Source organism: Phyllobates terribilis, unplaced genomic scaffold, assembly GCF_046119375.1.
Source record: "Phyllobates terribilis strain yellow unplaced genomic scaffold, ASM4611937v1 Scaffold_3__8_contigs__length_932513732, whole genome shotgun sequence".
In the NCBI taxonomy this organism is placed as follows: Eukaryota; Metazoa; Chordata; class Amphibia; order Anura; family Dendrobatidae; genus Phyllobates; species Phyllobates terribilis.
This window is the reverse complement of record NW_027362763.1, coordinates 928,150,645-928,174,072: the sequence shown is the minus strand read 5'-3', so window position 1 is coordinate 928,174,072 and position 23,428 is coordinate 928,150,645. Positions and strand designations below refer to the sequence as shown.

General features: G+C 47.3%; 1 protein-coding gene across 1 annotated transcript in view; it reads right to left on the bottom strand.

Annotated features, from left to right (window-relative positions):
- LOC141258647 (kinesin-like protein KIF28) overlaps window positions 1-23,428 on the bottom strand; it is a 195,842-nt gene that overhangs the window by 29,571 nt on the left and 142,843 nt on the right. Inside the window, exon 12 of the mRNA XM_073673600.1 lies at window positions 3,157-3,428. Within this exon, the coding sequence (XP_073529701.1) occupies window positions 3,157-3,428 (272 nt within the window). The remainder of the gene's footprint in view (window positions 1-3,156; window positions 3,429-23,428) is intronic.

Sequence of the window (23,428 nt, the reverse complement as noted above, 5' to 3'; positions counted from 1 at the left end):
GTTTGGATTTCAATTTAAGGTTTTCCAAAAACTCTTTATCAATCACATTAAGTGTTGAACCACAATCCACAAATACCCGAAATTCAATCAAATTTTCCTGCAAAGTAGTACTCCCTGAAAGAAATACTGCTGCAGAGCATAAACAAGCTATACGGGCGTACATGACCTTTTTTTTTTCTTTACTTAAACGAAGCTCACAATACTTAATCAAATGGTCAGCTTTACCACAATAAAGACACAATCCCTCGGCGAACCTCCAGTCTCTTTCCTGAGAGGGGAGCGACTTCGCTCCAACCTCCATCGGTTCTCCGCTGTCTGAGCAGATTTTGTGGGGACTAGGACCTGGCATTACAGGAGTCTTTACCTCATTCTGCCTAAATCTCAGCCTCCTATCCACATGAACAGCTAATTGCATGGCATCCTGCAGAGTCTCAGGTGCGGGGAATGCAATTAGCAAATACTTAACCCTTTCACTCAGACCAGCAAGAAATAGACATTTCAGAGCAGGATCATTCCATTTGACTTCAGAAGCCCATCTTCTAAAGTGTGTGCAATAATTTTCAATATCACCTGACCCCTTATTCAAACGCCTGAGTTCTGCCTAAGCAGATGAGACTCGATCAGGATCGTCATATAATAGACCCATAGCATAAAAAAATTCTTCTACAGACCTTTAGCATGGATCATTAGGTTGGAGAGAAAATGCCCACCCCTGTGGTTCATTGCGCAAAAGTGACATAATAAAACCAATGTGCTGTGATTCATTCCCAGAGGACCTTGGTCTCAAACGAAAATATAACAAACAAGCATTTTTAAAGGAAAAAAAATCTTGCTGTTTACCATAAAAAAACATCAGGCAGTCCTACCTTGGGTTCCACAAAATGCGCTCCAGAACAGCTACTCACGTGTTGCTGGAGCTCGGCCACCTCCAGAGACAATCCCTGCAAGCGTTGAGCCAAAACTTGGACAGAAGCCTTTAGTTTTTTTGGGCTGGACTTACTGCTATGATCTGCAACAAGTACTAAGGAAAGAGAGGGGAAAGCTATCCCTACAGTAAGACTAAGCTGAATCCATACGATGTAGCGGGCTGCCTGTTCCTAGCGAACAGACCCGCCTTAGTCCTTGGCTAGACTGAACGAAGACCTAAAGCATAAGGGGAGAGGTCCCTAAAAGAACTAAGGACTGGAACAAAAATGGGACACCTCCTAAACAGAGAAGTAGTTGCAGAACACAAAAAGATAAACCAACAAAAAGGTACTAGAGGTCCAAGAAGGACCAAGTGAACAGACAGAGAATGGCACAGAAGCACCTGGCTAGAGAAACAGTCAAACACTGAAGTCCAGCACAGCCAAAAGGGCGGAGCTGGAATATAAAGGCAGATGGTCACGTGACCGAAAAACACAAGATGGAAAAAACAAACAGGAGGGTTCTAACAGTGGTGGTGGTGGTGGCTAAGTGACTGGAAGCACTATCCGCTATCCAACCAACAACCTTTTGATACTGCTCTGGGTTCAATAGTGGTGTGCTGCGGTCCCCTAGAAATTGGGACAGGAAGGTCAGGCGAGAAGATGTGGGTGTTTGTTGTGGCACAATTTCGGCTTGCCCACTGCCTTGTCCTCGGCCTCTGCATGCACCATTGGCATCACGTACAGTTCTTCCATGCTCACTACAAATGACTGAGTTTGGAGCGAACTTATATATGATCCGTGTGATGGAGAAAACAGAGTTTTAAATACCTGGCCTGTAGGTAAGTAGTTTGACCAGCAAACTCCTGTGAATTTCTTCAATGACACACTAAAGGGAATTTTTAATGGAGGCCAGAAATGGCAGTATTTTCAGACAACGTATAAGTGATCCAAAACAGAGTTTTAAATAGCTGGATTTCTAGCGCTCTAATATGGAAAGGACCTGGCTGTATTCTGCAGTACCAACAAGCAAATGGCGCAGAAAAAACGGTGTTCTCTGGATTGCTTTTTAAACAAATAATGAGGATTAAGATCAAAAGAAAAGTATTCCTGGCCCCTGAGACCAGGGCCTTTCTATAGAAATATCTAACAACAGCAGAAGGCAGAAGTGGAATGGTGCCTCTCGTGCTATATGCACTGCAGTCTGCTATATACACTCCCTGCCTATACACCCTGCCTGCCTGATATCTCTGCAGATGGATTAGTCCTCAGAAGGACTGTTTGTTAAGATGGATATGTGTAATGTACGTTTTTTCTCCCTACACTACCTAATACACAATCAAATCTCTCCCTGACACAGCAGCAGCTCTCCCTACACTGTCTGATCCGGAGTGACTGTGACGAGCATGGCGGCGCCAGGTCTGATATAGACCTGATGACGCTGTGCGGCCAGCCAATCACTGTAATGCCCTCAACCAACATGGCTACGGCATTACAGTGCATGGCAGGCAATCCCTGCATGTCCATTGGCTCTCTAAAGAGTGCCAAATATGCAGGGAGGGCACCCGAGTTCTGGCCCGAGCAACCCGGAAATACTCGGCGAGCGCCGAGCATCTTGAGCAGTGAGATGCTCGGGCGAGCACCGAGCAGTAGCGAGCATGCTCGCTCATCACTAATCATCACTTACCTCGGCAAAATGAATAACTGTTTTGATCAATGACAGACCGATGAATGTTCCAAAGACCGAGTAGGTGTGATGGATTTTTCAGCCGATCATGCGCAATGGCTATATCATTATATCATCAGCCAAGTCAACATGGCCTATTCAGTCTGAGTTTTACTTTTTTGCCACCAACAAATGACTGTTCATCCAACTGATGAACGATATTTCACTGGGCCACTTTTGTCTAATGTGCATGGGGGCCTTGAGATTTTTAATCCTTAGACAGATATTATGCAAGGGGAGCACAATAGCAGCCACATCAGAGAGTGAACAGGGTTTGTAAATATGGGTAGCATGCATAATATTGAGATACATGTATTATTTGGTAATTTCCTTCTCATGATGTAAGATAAAATATACTGGCTCATCAAAAATAATTTAACTAAAAAGTGTTTGCTTTGGTGGCCCAAGAAATATTTTTTCTTTTTATTTTCTAAACTGCTCATACAAAATGACAATTTAAATTGTTAATTGTGATTATTATGGCTTTGTTACGGTTCATGTATATGTTACTGTTCAGCACTTTACCTTCCACCGCTGGAGCAAGGGGTAATATTTATCAGGATAATGGCCTCCTCTACCCCCTCAGAATCCAGAAGTTCTGTCTGTTCTTCCAGTTTCATACAGTAAGCTAGAGACTGAAGCCAGATGTGAGCTGATCCTAAATGAATAGCCTCAACTGGATCCCAAAATGGATCATTTTCATGGTCCAATGTCATACTGCCATCCAGGAATCTCTGGTAGAGTTCTTCCATCAGAAACTTTCTGTTAATGAACTTGGATTTTGACCACATCCATACCTTAAATTATATGAAATAAAAAAATAAAATGATCTTTATACAAAAAAGTATTTTTGTGAAGAACATAAACCAAATAAAGTATTGTTTAGCATTCTACATACATTGATATGCATAGGGAATTTCTATAGCAAGTGACTAGATTATCTTTGATTTATCAGTGCAACTGTATCACTTGTTCACACAAAAATTCATGTATTTGTTGTGTGTTGTATGGAATAAAATGAACAGTTGTCTTCTTCCCTTATTACTTATTTACACACCCAATGTTCTTAGGCCTGAATGAGTTGTAGAGACTCAATTAAATATGAAAACAAGGAGAACATAGAGTCTATAATGCCAACATAAAAGGTTATATTTTATTAAGTAATTATTAAAAATATACATGTCAGGCACAAAGAAATTTGTGTGAAAAGAGACCCAATGAACTGGGCTAGGTGTAGTCCTCACACTACAGCATACAATAGGATATACTTGTGTTTTATTAAATAGTGGCCATATAGACAACGGGATACGTGCAGAAATAATCCTTTATACTGCACAGGAACGGCAATAGTAAGAAATAGCATCTGTGGATAACTGTATAAGTATCTGACAGAAAGTGGCATATAGTCTCCCGTTCTTAACAGGCTCTTAAGGCACCACTCAAGTGAAAAAAGTAATGTTGGTATTAATGATAATTACTAGTGATGAGCGAACGTGCTCGCCACTCCTCGGTACTCGCCCGAGCATCACTATGCTCGACAAGCTCGGCGCTCGGTCCCCTCCCTGCATGTTTGGTGCTCTTTAGAGAGCCAATGAACATGCAGGGATTGCCTGCCATGCACTGTAATGCCGTAGCCATGTTGGTTGTGGGCATTACAGTGATTGGCTGGCCGCACAGCATCATCAGGAGTATATAAGACAGGGCGCCGTCATGCTCGTCACAGTCTACTCTGGAACCAGGAAGAGTAGAGAGAGCTGCTGCTGCGTTAGGGAGAGATTTGCTTGTTTAGAGTTAGTATAGGTATTCCACAACATATATCTATATCCATCTAAACTAACAGTCCTTCTGAGGACTAATCCAGCTGCATATAATCAGTGCTAGGCAGGCAGGCAGTGTATGTGGCAGACTGCAGTGTATGATACAGCACAATTGAACGTCCTGCCTGCTGCTGCTGTAATAATTACAGATATTTCTAGACATAGCCCCAGATATCATGGGCCAGCGAATTTTTTTTTTTCATATTAATCCTGGTTATTAGCTTAAAAAGCAATCCATAATACACCATTTTCTGCTCCATTTGCTTGTTCTCACTGCAGAATAAAGCCATATTTCAGCGATAAAAATCCAGAAATTTGAACTGAACGTGGAAAATATTGGCCTCCTTTTCCGTTCTGTTGCAGTGTGTCGGTGAAGCTATTCACACTAAGTCTCTGTGTAGAATAATATTAGTAAACTACTGGCCTACTATTTAAAACCGTGGTTCTCTATCAGACATATCACCTATAAGACTGTTCAAAAATCATACATTTCTTCCATTTTCATTCCGTTGCAGTGTGTCGGTGAAGCTATTCATATTAGGTCTCTGTGTAGAATAATATTAGTAAATTAAAGGCCTACTATTTTAAATTGTGGTTCTCTGTCAGACATATCACCTATCAGACTGTTCAAAAATCATACATTTGTTCCTTTTCCATTCCGTTGCAGTGTATCAGTGAAGCTATTCACACTAGGTCTCCGTGTAGAATAATATTAATAAATTAAAGGCCTGCTATTTAAAACCATGGTTCTCTGTTAGACATATCATCTATAACAGTGTTCCAAAATCATACATTTCTTCCATTTTCATTCCGTTGCAGTGTGTCGGTAAAGCTATTCACACTAGATCTCCATGTAGAATAATATTAGTAAATTACAGGCCTACTATTTAAAACCGTGGTTCTCTGTCAGACATATCACCTATAAGACTGTTCAAAAATCATACATTTATTCCATTTCCATTCTGTTGCAGTGTGTCGGTGAAGCTATTCACACTAGGTCTCCGTGTAGAATAATATTAGTAAATTACAGGCCTACTATTTTAAATCGTGGTTCTATGTCAGACATATCACCTATCAGACTGTTCAACAATCAGACATTTCTTCCATTTCCAGTGTGTCAGTGAAGCTATTCACACTAGGTCTCCATGTAGAATAATATTAGTAAATTACAGGCCTACTATTTTAAATCGTGGTTCTCTGTCAAACATATCACCTATCAGACTGTTCAAAAATCATACATTTCTTCCATTTTCATTCCGTTGCAGTGTGTCGGTGAAGCTATTCACACTAGGTCTCTGTGTAGAATAATACTAGTAAATTACAGGCCTGCTATTTAAAATGACGTATCACATATAACTGTGTTCCAAAATCAGCCATTTCTCGTGAACATGGAAAATATAGTTCTCCATTTAAAATTGGCAAGGTGCGTGGCAAGGGACGGGGAAGTGGACATGATGGTGCATGCAGAGGCCGAAGATGTGGCCGTGGGCAAGATGAAATTGTGCCACAGCAAACACCCACATCTTGTTGCTCGACCTTCCTGTCCCACTTACTAGGGGACCGCAGAACACCACTATTGAACACAGAGCAGTGTCAAAAGGTTGTTGGCTGGATAGCAGTAGCAGATAATGCTTTCAGTCACTTTGCCACCACCACCTCCACCCTGTCTTCCACACGGTCAAGTCTCAGTGAGTCTGGACTGCATATTCCTCACCCTGATATTCCTTCCTCCCACCATGCCGAGTGCCCGGAGACAACTGGTCCCACACTTGGACACTCAGAAAGCTGTTCACTTTTCCATTTGTAGATTCGGGCCTCTCGCCCGGCCAGCTTCAAGCGAGTCAAGAGGAGAACGCGTGTAGCGATGCCCAAATATTGGAGCTGCCACAGTCACATGAAGGCAACGATGGTAAAGTGCAATTACTGTCGCAAGAGGTGGATGATAATGATGAGACACAATTGCCAGAAAATCAGGAGGAGGACCAGGGTGCAGAAGTGGAAGCCGAGGTGGTGGATGATATAGTAACTGATCCAACCTGGCAAGGGGACATACAGAGCGAGGACAGCAGCACACAGGGGAAGGGAGGCATAGCACCACAACAGGCAGGAAGAAGCAGTGTGGTGGCCGCAGACACAAGGTGGGAAAGCATTCCTCATAATGCCAACATGACGGAAGTTGCCAGTACAACTGTTAGGTCTTCCCGAGTCTGGTTATTTTTTAAAGACTCTACAGATAACACCAAAAAGGCCATTTGCACCACTTGCCAGGCCAGCATCAGCAGGGGTAGCAAAAATAGCAGCCTACCCACCACCAGCATGATCAGGCACATGGCAGCAAAGCACCCGACTAAGTGGGCCAAACCCCAGGGTCCAGCAACAGTGTCTGTGGGTGACACCACGGCTTCTTCCGCTGTTGTGCGTGCATGCCAATCCCCTGTCCATGGCACATGCGAAGATGCCTCCTGCCCTGCACCTGTCATTAAACACTCTCAACTAGCACCATCAGCAAGCATGTCCACATCCTTGTCCAAGCGCAGTGTTCAGTTGTTCCTACCCCAGTCCTTGGAGCGCAAGCGAAAATATGCAGCCAACGCCCCACAGGCAACACAACTAAATTTCCGCAACCTGATGGCGGCGGCCATTCCTCGGTACTCAGTCCCCAGCCACCACTATTTCTCCCGGTGTGCCATCCCCACATTACACGAGCACGTGTCCCACAATATTAGACATGCCCTCAACAACGCAGTTACTGGGAAAGTCCACCTAACCACGGACACGTGGAGAAGTGCTTGTGGGCAGGGACGGTACATCTCGCTGATGGCACACTGGGTTAATATAGTGGAAGCCGGGACCCAGTCGGACCTTGGGACGGAACACGTCCTCCCGACACCGAGGATTGTGGGCCCAGGGTCAATCAGGGTTACTCCCACATTCTACAGCTCTGGCACCACCTCCTCCTCTTCAGCATCCATCTCCGAAATGACCACATCAGTCGCAAGCTGGAAGCACTGCAGCACTACCTCGGCCAAGCGGCAACAGGCTGTGCTGAAGCTAATATGCTTAGGTGACAAACGACAATGCTGAAGAGTTGTGGACAGCTCTAAAAAAGGAGGCAGATATGTGGCTGACACCGCTGACCCTACAGCCAGGCATGTTCATGTGTGACAATGGGCGGAACCTGGTGGTGGAGAAATGACAGCCGGAGTAGATATGGTTTCCCTCTATGCCAGTCCGTTCACCGAGCTAAAGAATATGGCTGTGAAATACAACTCCCACTGAGAAGCAGTTTCAGACTGAAAAACATTGGGTCCACCAGAGGATTTGATTCCGAGGGCTCACCTTTCTCCTCCGCTCAAGAGCCCCATAGCAGCTGCAGAGTTTGCGCTATCATGAACTCTCCTAATGGAGAAGCCAGGGCCCACCCGAGGATTCTTTGGTGGGACCCTCCAACCCTTTTTTACTGAGGTGGAAACCCATGCAAACACGGGGAGAACATGCAAAATCCATGCAGATGTTGTCCTTGCTGGGATTGAGCCACTGTGCTGCCCTCTCTGTTCTCCCTCTGATATCTAACTTGCACCTACTGCCACTCAGTATCTTCAGCTTCTTTGTGAGAAACTAATGTATTTGGGCAGCCACTCAGTCTACCAAATAAAATTCCTGAGAAGGAAATTGTGGATGGCTTTGCTACTGGTAATGGGGGCACTGCTAATACCATGGCGTCGTGCCATAGTTCACTGGAAATATTCCAGGCTGGTTGGAGCCAAGCTGATTCCGATAGAAAAGTACCAGCAGCAACCTAAGGAGATGGTGACCTCTATCATCATCACGACCTCGGCACTATGAGCTCTCCTGAAGGAGAAGCCAGGGCCCACCGGAGGAGTCAACGGTTCTCTGGTGGGCCCGTCCAACCCTGCTGAGAAGCAGCCCTGGCTAAGAAAAGTGTGTGGGAAGGTTCCCGGACACTCTATGACTGTTTTTTGGCTGTGGCCTGGTTCCAGTGAGATGTACGGTCCCTGGCCACATTCACTTGTCCACGTGTTTGTGGTTAGGTGACCCTTCCAACTATGTGCACTGGGGAGGGCACAGGTAATGTTGTGGGACCCACGCTTGTGGAAGGCAGAGATGACACCGGGAGAAACAGTGGCGGCTGTGGACCGAGTATGGACAACCGGCCGCCCCCGCCATGAGGTTGTGGACAGCTTCCGCCTCCATGAGCCTAAAAGACCACATTTCAAGTTCAAGCATCTGCCCAGAAATCTAGCAGTTTACTATTGCGGCCTGGGAGTGGGTGGGTGGCTGGTTGCATACTTGCGCTTGCATTCCAAGTAACAAAAAACTAAGCAGATTGTGGCCTCTATCGTCATCATGGCCTCACCTCGGCACTATGAACTGTCCTGATGGAGAAACCAGGGCCCACCGGAGGAGTCTCCAGTTCTCAGGTGGGCCTGTGAAACTCTGGCTAAGAAAAGTGTGTGGGAAGGTTCCCGGACACTCTATGGCTGATTTTTTAATGTGGATTGGACGTGCTTATACGTGTTATTTCTCAAACCGCATTGCAGATCAGGCCATTTCCCAACTCTGTAGTCATGAAATTAAAGATGCAAAGAAAGATGTTTGCGAGCTGATGTTGGACGGACTGCCATTGCTTATGCAACAAGCTGCATTAGAGGACTTCCTGGGAGAAATGACACCCGGAGTAGATACGGTTTCCCTCTATGCCAGTCCTTTCACCGAGCTAAAGAAAATGGCTGTGGTGAAATACAACTCTCACTGAGAAGCAGTGTCAGACTGAAAAACTTTGGGCCCACCAGAGGATTTGATTCTGAGGGCCCACCTTCCTCCCCCGCTCAAGGGCCCCATACCAGCTGCAAAGTTTGCGCCTATCATGAACTCTCCTGATGCAGAAGACAGGGACAACCCGAGGATTCTCTGGTTGGCTCGTCCAACCCTACCGAGAAGCAGCCATGGCTAAGAAAATTGTGTTGGAAGGTTCCCGGACACACTATGGCTGCATTTTTAATGTGGACTGGCTCCGTACCCTCCCTGGCCACATTCACCTGTCCAAATGTTTGTGGTTAGGCGGTCCTTAGCAGTAAATGCACTGGGGCGTGTACAGGTAATGTTGTGGGACCCGCGCTTGTGGAAGGCAGAGACGACACCGGGAGAAATAGTGGCAGGCTGGGGACCGAGTATGGACACCCGGCCGCCGCCATGAGGTTGTGAAAAGCTTCCGCCTTCACGAGCCTAAAAGGCCACATTTCAAGTGCAAGCAGCTGCCCAGAAATCTGTCAGTTTAGTATTGCGGCCTGTGGGTGGGTGGGTGGCTGGCTGCGTACTTGCGCTTGCATTCCAAGTAACAGAAAACTGAGCAGATGTGGCCTCTATCATCATCATGGCCTCACCTCGGCACTATGAACTCTCCTGAAGTAGAAGCCAGGGCCCACCGGATGAGTCTCCGGTTCTCTTGTGGGCCCGTCGAATCCTGCCGAGAAGCAGCTCTGGCTAAGAAAAGTGTGTGGGAAGGTTCCCAGACACTCTATGGCTGATTTTTTAAAGTGGATTGGATGTGCTTACGCATTTAATTTCTCAAACCACATTGCAGGTCAGGCCATTGGCCAACTCTGTAGTCATGAAATTAAAGGCGCAAAGAAAGATGTTTGTGTGCCGAAGCACCACCGACAAGTAAGAGCTGATGTTGGATGTACTGCCATTGTTTATGCAACAAGCTGCATTAGAGGCCTGGGAGAAATGACACCCGGAGTAGATATGGTTTCCCTCTATGCCAGTCCTTTCACCGAGCTAAAGAATATGGCTGTGGTGAAATACAACTCTCACTGAGAAGCAGTGTCAGACTGAAAAACATTGGGTCCACCAGAGGATTTGATTCTGAAGGTCCACCTTTCTTCCCCGCTCAAGAGCCCCATAGCAGCTGCATCGTTTGCGCCTATCATGAACTCTCCTGATGGAGAAGCCAGGGCCCACCCGAGGATTCTCTGGTGGACCCTTCCAACCCTGCCGAGAAGAAGCCCTGTCTAAGAAAAGTGTGTGGGAAGGTTCCCAGATACTTTATGGCTGCTTTTTGCTTTATTACTGTGGACTTGGCTCTAATGAGATGTACCGTCCCTGGCCACATTCACCTGTCCATGTGTTTGTGGTTAGGCGGTCCTTCCCACTTAAGTGCACTGGGGAGGGCACGGGTAATGTAGTGGAACCCGTGCTTGTGGAATGTGGAGACGACACCAGGAGAAATAGTGGTGGCTTGGCACCGAGTATGGACACCAGGCCGCCGCCGCCATGAGGTTGTGGACAGCTTCCACCTCCACGAGCCTAAAAGGCCACATTTCAAGTGCAAGCAGCTGCCCAGAAATCTGGCAGTTTACTATTGCGGCCTGTGGGTGGGTGGCTGGCTGCAGACTTGCGCTTACATTCCAAGGAATGGGGTAGGGTCAACTGAACGCTGCGCTAGGACAAGGACGTGGACGGAGATTGTTGCAAGTCTGCAATGTCAGGTGCATAGCGGGAGGCATCTTCGCATGTGCCAAGGATCATGTGACATGCAGAAGTAGTGCTGTTGCTTTAAAAGCATTCAGCAACTATTAGAAGTAACACAAGCACATGAGACAGGAAGTGTTGTGCTCCAGAAGCATCCAGCAACTAGAGGGGTTAACACAGTCACAGGAGAAGGGGAGTGTTTTAGCAGAAGTTGTTTACTGTCTGGCTGGAGCCGAAGAGAAAGGTGGTGTGTGTGTTCTGTATCTCACAGAAGCGCCCCTGCAAGTGAAAAGTATTCAAGTCAGGAGCGAAGCTAAGCACAGGACAGGTAGAGTTCCTGAACTAACAGAGCAAAGTATTGTCAGGCAGAAAGATAAGGACTGGAAGAAATGGTGTCACAGGGATCATCTCCCTCAGCAAACCCTCACCACTCCTCTATCTCACTGTGCTGTAAAGAATGCTGTGTTCATTAATGTGCCTTTGCATTAGAACTGTGTTGTCCTTGACTACTGGGAAGACTGTGAACTGCTGTGCTGCTAAGGAAACTGTACTGTTTGTCACTGGAGCCTGTGGCTCATAAGACTTAACTTGCACTGGCTGTGCGGCTTCTTATTAAATGCTACTGTTCTACCGTTTATGAGGACTCTTGTCAAGTGTGTCTGGTAAGCAAGTGAAACAACCTATGTGTCTGTGCCTGAGGGTCAATACCCCTGCGTGCATGAGAGAAGATGCAGCACATGGTCTATGGTCGCCCTGAGTAACGGTTACCCCAGGATTCCAAAGAATTCATGTTACCTGTCTCGCCCCTATCTGAACCTAGAGGCGTGCGTGTAACAATCACTTCTGATGGGCACACTTTTAGGCAGTGACCTGGTAGTCAGAGATGCTTCCAGGGGTCTTCCCCATGCTGTTCCCATGACTTTTCAGCACTGTATGCATATGTCTGATGATGTGTCACACAACACTTGGCCAAACATGGTTGTAAAATGTTAAAATTACATTTCCCAGTGAATCAACCATTTCGACCTCAAGGCTGTGGGGTCTAAAAATTAGGGGGAGGTCGAGAAACAAGCGCAGATCTAAGTGTAGCTTTTCTATATAGATTAGAAAAAGAAAAAAGGTTTTAAGCTCACCTTTAAATTATCTTGTATTACTGCATGTCGACCTCACGGTTTTGTTTCAGTGTCCAACTCCTCAGCTATGCAGCTTCATAACGGGTGTGACAAGATCTCTCAGCCAGGGGTCTGTAGGATAGGATTCAGAATGAAATACCCGATAGGACTAGCGCTCCCAGACTTGCAAGGATTGGAAAATAAACTCTTTAAATTCAAAAGATTTATTTCACTCTGTTTTCTCGATATAGTATATATTAAAACAATAAAACAACGCGTTTCGGCTATAAAATAAAAAACACATAGCCTTCTTCAGGTATGAACATATCTTAGAGTATATGAGAGTTATATAGTCTTCACAATTGCACTGTAACGGGTCCGGGAGGCGGAACCTCTGAGCTATTATACAAGGGGGCGGCCCTTGTAAGGAAGCGGGTGGCAGTCTCTGGGTGAACGGACAGGGAGTTACGGCAAGTGATCAGGGCAGTCTCTGGGTAAGGGGTAGGTACGACCTGTGATGGCAGAGCCTCCGGGTAGGCTAGCAGGCAGATGGTAGATGTGTGCTCCCAGGTGAGCAAGCGAGAGTCTCTGGAATAGCAGGTGGTCACGGCACGTGACGGCGGAACCTCCGGGCTGGCAGGCAGGTAGGTAACGGAGAAGCGCTCCCAGGTGAGCGGGCAAGAGTCTCTGGAATAGCTGGTGGTCACCGCACGTGACAACGGGACCTCCGGGCTGGCAAGTAGGCAGGTAACGGAGATGCGCTCCCAGGTGAGCGGGCAAGAGTCTCTGAGATAGCTGGTGGTCACAGCACGTGACAACGGAGCCTCCGGGCTGGCAAGCAGGCAGATAACGGAGAAGCGCTCCCAGGTGAGCGGGCAAGCTGGTCCATAGACAGACTGACCGGAGTAGTAAGGCAGACCGTCGGACCTCAGGCAAGCAGGCAGGTAGCTGATATGCGCTCCCAGGTGAGCGGGCAGGCTGGTCCTTTAGACAGACTGACAGGAGTAGTAAGGCAGACCGTCGGACCTCAGACTGGCAGACAGGTAACAAGTATTCAGGCAGGAATCAGGCAGGTAACTAGCAGGAAACTGGCAGGAAACTGGCAGGTAACTGGCAGGTAACTGGCAACGGGACCTGAGGGCTGAAGCACAGGTGAGACACAGGTGCAAACAACATTGCTCGGGCACCTCCATTTTGGAGGAGGTGCCTTATATATGATGAAGTCCTCCGGCCATTGGCCGGGGACTCCTTAGGACGACGCGCGCGGTCCCTTTAAGAGGAGGGGAGCGCGCGCGCGCGCGCGCGCCCTAAGCACAGGGGCCGGGAAGGAGCGCGCGCTGAGAGCAGAGCGGGAGGAGGACGCCGGGAAGGAGCGCGCGCTGACAGCAGAGCAGGAGGAGGACGCCGGGACGGAGCGCGCGCTGACAGCAGAGCGGGGAGAGGACGCCGGGCACGGAGCAGAGCGGTGAGGGGAGCAGCGTCCCTGCCTAGCAGAGGGCAGGGACGCCAGCGCTACAGTACCCCCCCCTTTAGGCCCCCCCTTTTTTTAGGCCAGACAGAAATTTAGCTAGGATGAGAGGGGCATGGATGTTCTCCCGGGGCTCCCACGTTCTCTCCTCAGGACCAAACCCCTTCCAATCTACCAGAAAAAAGGTCTTTCCTCTTACCCTTTTGGTGGCAAGAATGTTCTCTACCTCAAACTCGTCCTCAGCAGAAACCGGAGCAGGAGGCGTACCTGTAGACTTGGAAAAAGAGTTAAGCACTACAGGTTTGAGGAGAGACACATGGAAGGAGTTAGGGATCCGTAAGTTGGCCGGGAGTTTCAATTTATAGGCCACCGGGTTGATCTGACTGATGACCTCCAGTGGACCGATGAACCGAGGCCCTAACTTATAGGAAGGGATCTTGAGCCGGACATATTTGGACGAGAGCCAGACTTTATCCCCAGGGCGGAATTGAGGAGGGTCCAGACGTTTTTTGTCAGCGTGTCTTTTCATACGCTCGGATGACAGAAGGAGTGCGGACCGGGTACTCTCCCATATGGAGGAAAATTTGTTAACAAGAGATTCCGCAGCCGGATTGTCCGCCGAGGTGGAGACGGGAAACGGGATCCGAGGATGCTGACCGTAGACTATAAAAAACGGGGATTTGGAGGAAGACTCGCTCTCGTGATTGTTGTACGAGAATTCGGCCCATGGCAGGAGATCCACCCAGTCAGAATGGTGGGCATTAACGAAGTGCCGAAGGTAACTGGTCAGGTTCTGATTGATCCGCTCCACTTGACCATTAGACTGTGGGTGGTAAGCGGAGGAGAAGTCCAGGGTGACGTCCAGCAATTTACAAGTGGCTCTCCAGAAACGGGAAGTGAACTGTACCCCACGATCCGACACGATGTGACGGGGCAGGCCATGAAGACGGAAGATGTGGTGGATAAAGTCTTTAGCCAGCTCGGGTGCAGACGGAAGACCTGGCAGTGGAATGAAGTGAGCCATCTTGGAGAAGCGGTCAGCGACCACCCAAATGACCGTACAACCGGCAGAGACGGGTAGATCAGTAATGAAGTCCATCGCTATATGCTGCCAGGGGGCAGCAGGTACTGGCAGAGGTAGGAGGCGGCCGGCCGGCAGGTGTCTCGGAACTTTGTTGCGGGCGCAGGACACACAGGCAGAAACAAAGTCTATTACATCCTTGTGCAGGTTAGGCCACCAGTAGTGCCGGGTAATAAGCTGGAGGGTCTTTTTCTGACCGGCGTGGCCAGCTAGTTTAGACGAATGACCCCAGTGTAGGATCTTCTCCCGATCAGGTACTGGTACGAACGTCTTACCAGGAGGAAGACGATTTAGACTCACGGGAGCCACCTGCATTACTCTGGCGGGATCGATGATATGTTTCGGATCCTCCTCGAGATCAGACACCAGAAAGGACCGAGACAAGGCGTCCGCCTTGACGTTTTTGTCAGCCGGGCGAAAATGAAGGACAAAATCAAAACGAGCAAAAAACAAGGACCACCGGGCTTGGCGCGGGTTAAGTCTCTGGGCATGCTGGAGGTAAGCCAAGTTCTTGTGGTCAGTGTAAATTATTACCGGGTGAAGAGCCCCCTCGAGCAGGTAACGCCACTCCTCCAATGCCAGTTTGATGGCCAATAACTCTCGGTCTCCTATGGAATAGTTGCGCTCAGAGGAGGAGAAGAGTTTAGAGAAGAAGCCACAAGTTACCATCCTCCCGGAAGATGATTTTTGAGTAAGTACCGCTCCGGCTCCAGAGGAGGAGGCGTCAACTTCCAGGAAGAACTGTTTGTTGCCATCTGGGCGATGCAGCACCGGGGCGGAAGAGAAGGCCTGTTTAAGGGAAAGAAAGGCCTCCTCTGCTTCGGGTGGCCACTCTTTGGGATTAGTACCTTTACGGGTGAGCGCAGAAATTGGGGCCGTCCGGGAAGAGAAGTGTGGTATGAAGAGGCGGTAGTAGTTGGCGAAGCCCAGGAATCGCTGAATGGCCTTCAACCCCTCCGGTCGTGGCCATTTCTCGATGGCAGACAGTTTCTCAGGATCCATTTGTAGGCCGGTCTGAGAGATAATGTAGCCCAGAAACGGAAGCGAGGTCTGCTCAAAGAGGCACTTCTCAAATTTAGCGTAGAGATGGTTCTGCCTTAGCCTGAGCAGGACCTGACGAACGTCCCTCCGGTGAGTCTGGAGATCCGGAGAGAAGACCAAGATGTCGTCCAGGTACACCACTACGCAGGAGTAGAGAAGGTCCCGGAAGATGTCATTGACCAACTCTTGAAAGACGGCAGGAGCGTTACAGAGACCAAAGGGCATTACCAGGTATTCATAGTGGCCGTCCCGGGTGTTGAATGCCGTCTTCCATTCATCCCCCTGACGAATACGAACCAGGTTGTACGCCCCACGAAGGTCCAGTTTGGTGAAGATCCTAGCCCCCCTCAGGCGATCAAATAATTCTGGAATGAGCGGAAGGGGGTACTTATTCTTCACCGTGATCAGGTTTAGGCCTCTATAGTCTATACAGGGACGGAGAGAGCCGTCCTTCTTTTTGACGAAAAAGAAGCCTGCTCCCGCCGGGGAGGTAGATTTCCGGATGAATCCTCTGGCCAGATTCTCCTCAATATATTCGGACATTGACCGGGTCTCAGCAGCGGATAAAGGATAGATACGCCCACGGGGCGGAGTAGTACCGGGTAGCAGATCGATGGGACAGTCGTATGGTCTATGTGGTGGTAATGTCTCTGCCTCCTTTTTATTAAAGACATCTGCATAAGACCAATAAGGAATCGGAAGTCCAGGTAGATTAGCTGGGGTAGGAGAGGGACGGACGGGATGGACGGGAACCAGGCAGGTTTTATGACAGTCTTGTCCCCAGCGAAGGACCTCTCCGGTTTGCCAGTCTAGCACGGGTGCATGTCTCTGGAGCCAGGGCAGACCTAGCAAGAGGGCGTGAGAGAGTCCAGGCAGAACATGAAAGGAGATACTTTCAGAATGCAGCATTCCCACCTGCAGGGTAATGGATTCGGTGATGAGTTGAATGGGGCGAGGTAAGAGGCCCCCATCCACGGCAGCGACAGACAAGGGTACAGCCAGAGGTTTGGTAGGGATGCGGTATTTCTCAACCAGGGACTGTGAAATAAGGTTCCCGGCTGCTCCAGAGTCAAGTTGGGCTAGTTCGAAATAACGGTTCTCCCCGTAGATGATCGAAACTGACAACAGCAGGGATGGAGAGGATTTATTCTTGTCTAGGTGGACCTCTCTGAGCGAACCTAGACACAGGCGTTTCCCGACCTCTCCGGGCAGGCACGGATCCGGTGCTCCTTACTGCCACAGTAGAAGCAGCTCCCCTCGGCACGGCGTGAGTCCTGACGGGTTTTGACCATCTTGGTCTGGTCGACCTGCATAGGCTCAGGAGAGTGTACCTGGGGAGAGATGGAAGGAATGACGGGTTTCTGGAAAGTAGGAGCTAAACGTGGAATCCTTCTCTCACGGGTGACCTCTTTGGCACGCTCCTGGAACCGTAGGTCAATCCGGGTGGCAAGGGTTATTAGATCATCGAGAGAGGTAGGAATGTCCCGACCAGCAAGTTCATCTTTAATACGACCGGACAGACCCTCCCAGAAGACGGATACCAGAGCGTCGTTATCCCAGGCCAGCTCCGAGGCAAGGGTGCGGAACCGTATGGCATATTGGCCCACGGTGAGACCCTCCTGACGGAGGCGTAGCAGAGAGGATGCGGATGAGGTCTTCCGTCCGGGTTCGTCGAAGACTTTCCGGAAAGCCGAGAGAAAAGCAGGCAAGTTGGACACCAGGGGGTCTCCTCTCTCCCATAGAGGATTTAGCCAGGCCAGGGCCTCCCCGGTGAGATGGGACATGATAAAGGCAATTTTGGCCCGGTCGGAATTAAACTGATGGGACAAAAGTTCAAAGTGCAAGGTGCACTGATTTATGAAGCCCCGAGCCTGGACGGGGTCGCCTCCGAAGCGAGGAGGTGCAGAAAGCCGGGGTCCGGGGTAGGATGCCATAGTATTAGTGGGCAGCGGAGCTGCCGGATTGCAAGATATGGCACTGGCGGAGGTTGTTGGTGGATCAGACAGGGTGTTCAGGCGAGTATTAACATTCCGCAGATGACCCAGGATGGCCTCCTGTTGGGACTTCTGACGGGACAGTTCAAGACAGAGGTCCGAGAGCGAGGGAGCTTGGGTGCCACCGGGTTCCATGGCCCGAGCAAACTGTAACGGGTCCGGGAGGCGGAACCTCTGAGCTATTATACAAGGGGGCGGCCCTTGTAAGGAAGCGGGTGGCAGTCTCTGGGTGAACGGACAGGGAGTTACGGCAAGTGATCAGGGCAGTCTCTGGGTAAGGGGTAGGTACGACCTGTGATGGCAGAGCCTCCGGGTAGGCTAGCAGGCAGATGGTAGATGTGTGCTCCCAGGTGAGCAAGCGAGAGTCTCTGGAATAGCAGGTGGTCACGGCACGTGACGGCGGAACCTCCGGGCTGGCAGGCAGGTAGGTAACGGAGAAGCGCTCCCAGGTGAGCGGGCAAGAGTCTCTGGAATAGCTGGTGGTCACCGCACGTGACAACGGGACCTCCGGGCTGGCAAGTAGGCAGGTAACGGAGATGCGCTCCCAGGTGAGCGGGCAAGAGTCTCTGAGATAGCTGGTGGTCACAGCACGTGACAACGGAGCCTCCGGGCTGGCAAGCAGGCAGATAACGGAGAAGCGCTCCCAGGTGAGCGGGCAAGCTGGTCCATAGACAGACTGACCGGAGTAGTAAGGCAGACCGTCGGACCTCAGGCAAGCAGGCAGGTAGCTGATATGCGCTCCCAGGTGAGCGGGCAGGCTGGTCCTTTAGACAGACTGACAGGAGTAGTAAGGCAGACCGTCGGACCTCAGACTGGCAGACAGGTAACAAGTATTCAGGCAGGAATCAGGCAGGTAACTAGCAGGAAACTGGCAGGTAACTGGCAGGTAACTGGCAACGGGACCTGAGGGCTGAAGCACAGGTGAGACACAGGTGCAAACAACATTGCTCGGGCACCTCCATTTTGGAGGAGGTGCCTTATATATGATGAAGTCCTCCGGCCATTGGCCGGGGACTCCTTAGGACGACGCGCGCGGTCCCTTTAAGAGGAGGGGAGCGCGCGCGCGCGCGCCCTAAGCACAGGGGCCGGGAAGGAGCGCGCGCTGAGAGCAGAGCGGGAGGAGGACGCCGGGAAGGAGCGCGCGCTGACAGCAGAGCAGGAGGAGGACGCCGGGACGGAGCGCGCGCTGACAGCAGAGCGGGGAGAGGACGCCGGGCACGGAGCAGAGCGGTGAGGGGAGCAGCGTCCCTGCCTAGCAGAGGGCAGGGACGCCAGCGCTACATGCACCTGGTTGTTAATTGGATTAGATTAATCATATAGATACCGGGTATTGTTTCAGTTTAATCATGTCAGCTGTTTTTCTATACATATATATGTGGAGGTTCAAAAAAAATTTTATTTTCAAGTTATAATTCATTATCTATAAAATTTCTTTTCTTTTTATTATTCCCCCTCCTTTCCTTTCTTTTCTTTATGAAGCTTATATAGGTATCTCTAATATTTCAATATCCAATTGGTCAATTAGTTCTCAGTATGTAGCATTAGAATCGCCATCAAATGCATAGTATGATCAAAAAATATATATATATTTGTAAAAAATAAAAAAAAATACAATTTTTTTTTTTTTTTTTTGATCATACCATGCATTCGATGGCGATTCTAATGCTACATACTGAGAACCAATTGGATATTGAAATATTAGAGATACCTATATAAGCTTCATAAAGAAAGGAAAGGTAGGGAGGGGGAATAATAAAAAGAAAAGAAATTTTATAGATAATGAATTATAACTTGAAAATAAAATTTTTTTTTAACCTCCACATATATATGTATAGAAAAACAGCTGACATGATTAAACTGAAACAATACCCGGTATCTATATGATTAATCTAATCCAATTAACATAACCAGGTGAAATTGTGAAGACTATATAACTCTCATATACTCTAAGATATGTTCATACCTGAAGAAGGCTATGAGTTTTTTTATTTTATAGCCGAAACGCGTAGTTTTATTGTTTTAATATATACTATATCAAGAAAACAGAGTGAAATAAATCCTTTGAAGTTAAAGAATTAATTTTCCAATCCTTGCAAGTCTGGGAGCGCTAGTCCTATCGGGTATTTCATTCTGAATCATTTCCCAGTGAATGCATTTGTCTTCGTTGAAAGCAATTCAAAAGTGCAAAAACGCATCAAAAATGCTAAGTCTGAACATAGCCCAAAGTGTGGAGGAGCATTTTTGTTTTTGTTTATTTATTTTGCCTTATATACAAGTCATTACCCTGGAAAGGATGTTCGTTAACATATTTCCCAGGAAAATCCATTTTGGTTTCGTTTTGGTATGTTTTATTGTGAGTCGGTAAAAGTGACGTAATACCTCTGACAACGTTGTTCACAGCAGTGACCTGGGAGTCAGAAATGCTTCCAGGGGTCTTCCCCGTGGTGATCCCATGTCATTTGAACACTGTTCCCATCGATTTGGGCAATTTTTAGGCCCTCTGCAGACCACCGGGGGGAGCCGCAGGAAAAATGCTTGACTTTCCCATAGACTTACATTGGGCTCATTACTCGGTCCGAGCACTCGAGTATTCCAATTAGCTCGACTCGAACAATGAGTACCCGAGTATTTTAGTGCTCGTTCATCGCTAATAATTACTCATTGCTGTAAGGTGGACAACACGCCAGTCCAGATTCCCCTGCACCTGTATCACTTGTTCACACCAAAATTCATGTATTTGTTGTGTGTTGTATGGAATAAAATGAACAATTGTCTTCTTCCCTTATTACTTATTTACATACCCAATGTTCTTATACTTGGCAGAAGCCAACTGGCACTGATTTCTATGTTTGCTTGCTAACCACTAATATTTTTAGTTTTTCCTCATATAAATAATATATAGTCATCACTAATCAAAGATGAAGCTTAAGATAGACAATTTAACAGTCCCTCAATATGGCCACATTTCTGTTCACACTGAGAGCTAAACAACAATATAACAAGACAAGACCCTGTGAACACAGGCTGAAAACAATCACCAATCACCCGATGAATAGACAGCATTCTACTTGTTTAGTATAATGTGCCCCATAGTCCTCCACATAGTATAATGCACCCCATAGTCCTCCATATTATATAATGTACTCCTCATAGTCCTCCATATAGTATAATGCTCTCCCCATAGTCCTCCATATAGTATAATGCACACCCCTTAGTTCTCTATATGGTATAATGCATTCCCCATAGTCCTCCATATTGTATAATGCACTGCCCATAGTCCTCCATATAGTATAATGCACCTCCATTGTCCTCCATACAGTATATTGCACACCCCATAGTCCTCCATATAGTATAATGCACCCCATTGTCCTCCATACAGTATATTGCACACCTCATAGTCATCCATAAACTATAATGCACCACATAGTCCTCCATATACAGTAATATAATGCACCTCATAGTCCTTTATATACATATATATATATATATATATATATATATATAGTGTGATATGCAGAAGTAGTGCTGTTGCTTTAAAAATATTCAGAAACTATTAGAAGTAATACAGCACAGGAGACAGAAAGTGTTGTGCTCCATACGTATCAAGCAACAAGAGGGGTTAATATAGTCAAAGGAGAAGGGGAGTGTTTTAGCAGAGCCTCAGGGGGATTGTGGGGAAGTTGTTTACTGTCTGGCCAAGCCAAAGAGAAAGGTGGCTTATGATCTGTATCTCACGGAAGTCAAGGGAACAGAATTCAGGTCAGGAGGGAAACTAAACAAAGGTCAGTTAGACTCCCTGAGCTAACAATGTAGAGTATTATCAGCCAGGAAGATAAGGACCAGAAGGAAGCCTGTCATAGAGATCATCTCCCTCACCACACCCTTCTTTCCCCTCCATGTCCATGCAGGATAAAGAATGATGTGTACTATTGAGTCCTTGTGAAGGAAAAGCCTGTGGTTGTGTATGCATTAAAACTGTGCTGAAGAAGCACTGTGGGCATGAGATGTCTATAAGTCCCTTCCACTTTGCTTGAACTATGAAATGCTGCATTTGTAATGCACCAAAAATACACAACATCAAAAACGCAACGAAAGCTCAGTGAGGGGCACACAGTCTTATTCTTCGGGTAAGTACAATTTAGTCATACCAGATTTACTACAGGGATTGTTTTGTGTGAGACTAGTTGAACTTTTTAATGGTACCATTTTAGGGTAAATATGATTTTTTTATCACTGTTTATTAAAATTTTTCAGATGCAGAATGAAAAAAAAAAACAGCAATTCAAGAATTATTTATTTATTTAGTTTTATGCATACACATATACATAAACTGTATGGATATAGTGATAAGGCAACTTTATTACACTACATTACACCAGCATAAACTGGCCTACGATGCATTTTTCAAATCCGCAACGTGTCAATTTTGATTTCTTCCATAGACTTGCATTAGATGCGGAAAATTCACAGGTAAAAAATGCACATGCGTTTTTAAAGTGTGTTTCAGCTGTGGAAATGCATCAAAAATGTATGTAATCTGCACGACTATAGAAATAAAGTTTTGTCAAAGTCAAATATCAGGAAGAATCAAAAACAAAGCAGCTTTGTTTAAAACATGACATACCAACAAGAGACAAAAACAGCAGCATCAAAAAGGCGATAAAAACGCATGTAAAAAGGCACTCACAAACAATGCAAGTAACCTAATTTACTTAACCCCTTAATAACATCTGACGTACTAATACGCGTCTGTGCCCTGGGACTTAAGAGCCAGACCCGTATTAGTACGTCATCGCGATCGCGCGCGCACACAGGCTGTGCGGGCGCGATCGCCGCCGGGTGTCAGCTGATTGTCACAGCTGACACCCGGTACTATGTGCAGGGAGCGGTCACGCACCGCTCCCAGCACATTAACCCCCGCGATGCTGCGATCGAAGTCGATCGAAGTCGATCGCGGCATTGCGGGGGCAAGGGGAGGTGATCGGCGATACTCACCTCCTCTTCCGGCTTCCAGCGCAGTCTGCAAAGGCTTCCCGGGTGTTGCCATGACGACCCGATGTCGTCATGACAACATCCGGGTCACCAGAGAGCAGGAAGATTGCTTGGACATGCGCAGTGCATCTCCAAGCAATCTTCACACTGTGCACTTCTGACAGCCTTCATGGCATAGGGATGGTGCTCCATTCCTGTGCCATGCAGGCGATCAGAAAAAAAAAAGTGAAAGTCCCAGAGTGGGACAACGTAATAAAGTGTATAAACTGTGTGAAAGTGGAAAAAAAAAAAAAAAAAATGTGCAAAAATATTATAAAAAAATAAAAAAAATAATACACCAAAAATAAAAATATAATGTACCCATCAATAAATATTATTATAAAAAAAATAAAAAAAAACAATAAAAGTACACATATTTGGTATCGCCGCGTCCGGAACAACCTGACCTATAAAACTGTCCCACTAGTTAACCCCTTCAGTGAACACGGTAAAAAAAAAAAAAAAAAAAACAAGCAAAAAACAATGCTTTATCACCATACTGCCAAACAAAAAGTGGAATAACACGCGATCAAAAAGACGCATATAAATAAAAATGATACCGCTGAAAACGTCATCTCGTCCCGCAAAAAACAAGCCGCCATATAGCTCCATCAGCCGAAAAATAAAAAAGTTATAGCTCTCAGAATAAAGCGATACTAAAAAATATTTTTTTCTATAAAATAGCTTTTATTGTGTATAAGCGCCAAAACATAGAAAAATGATACAAATGTGGTACCGCTGTAAACGTACTGACCCGA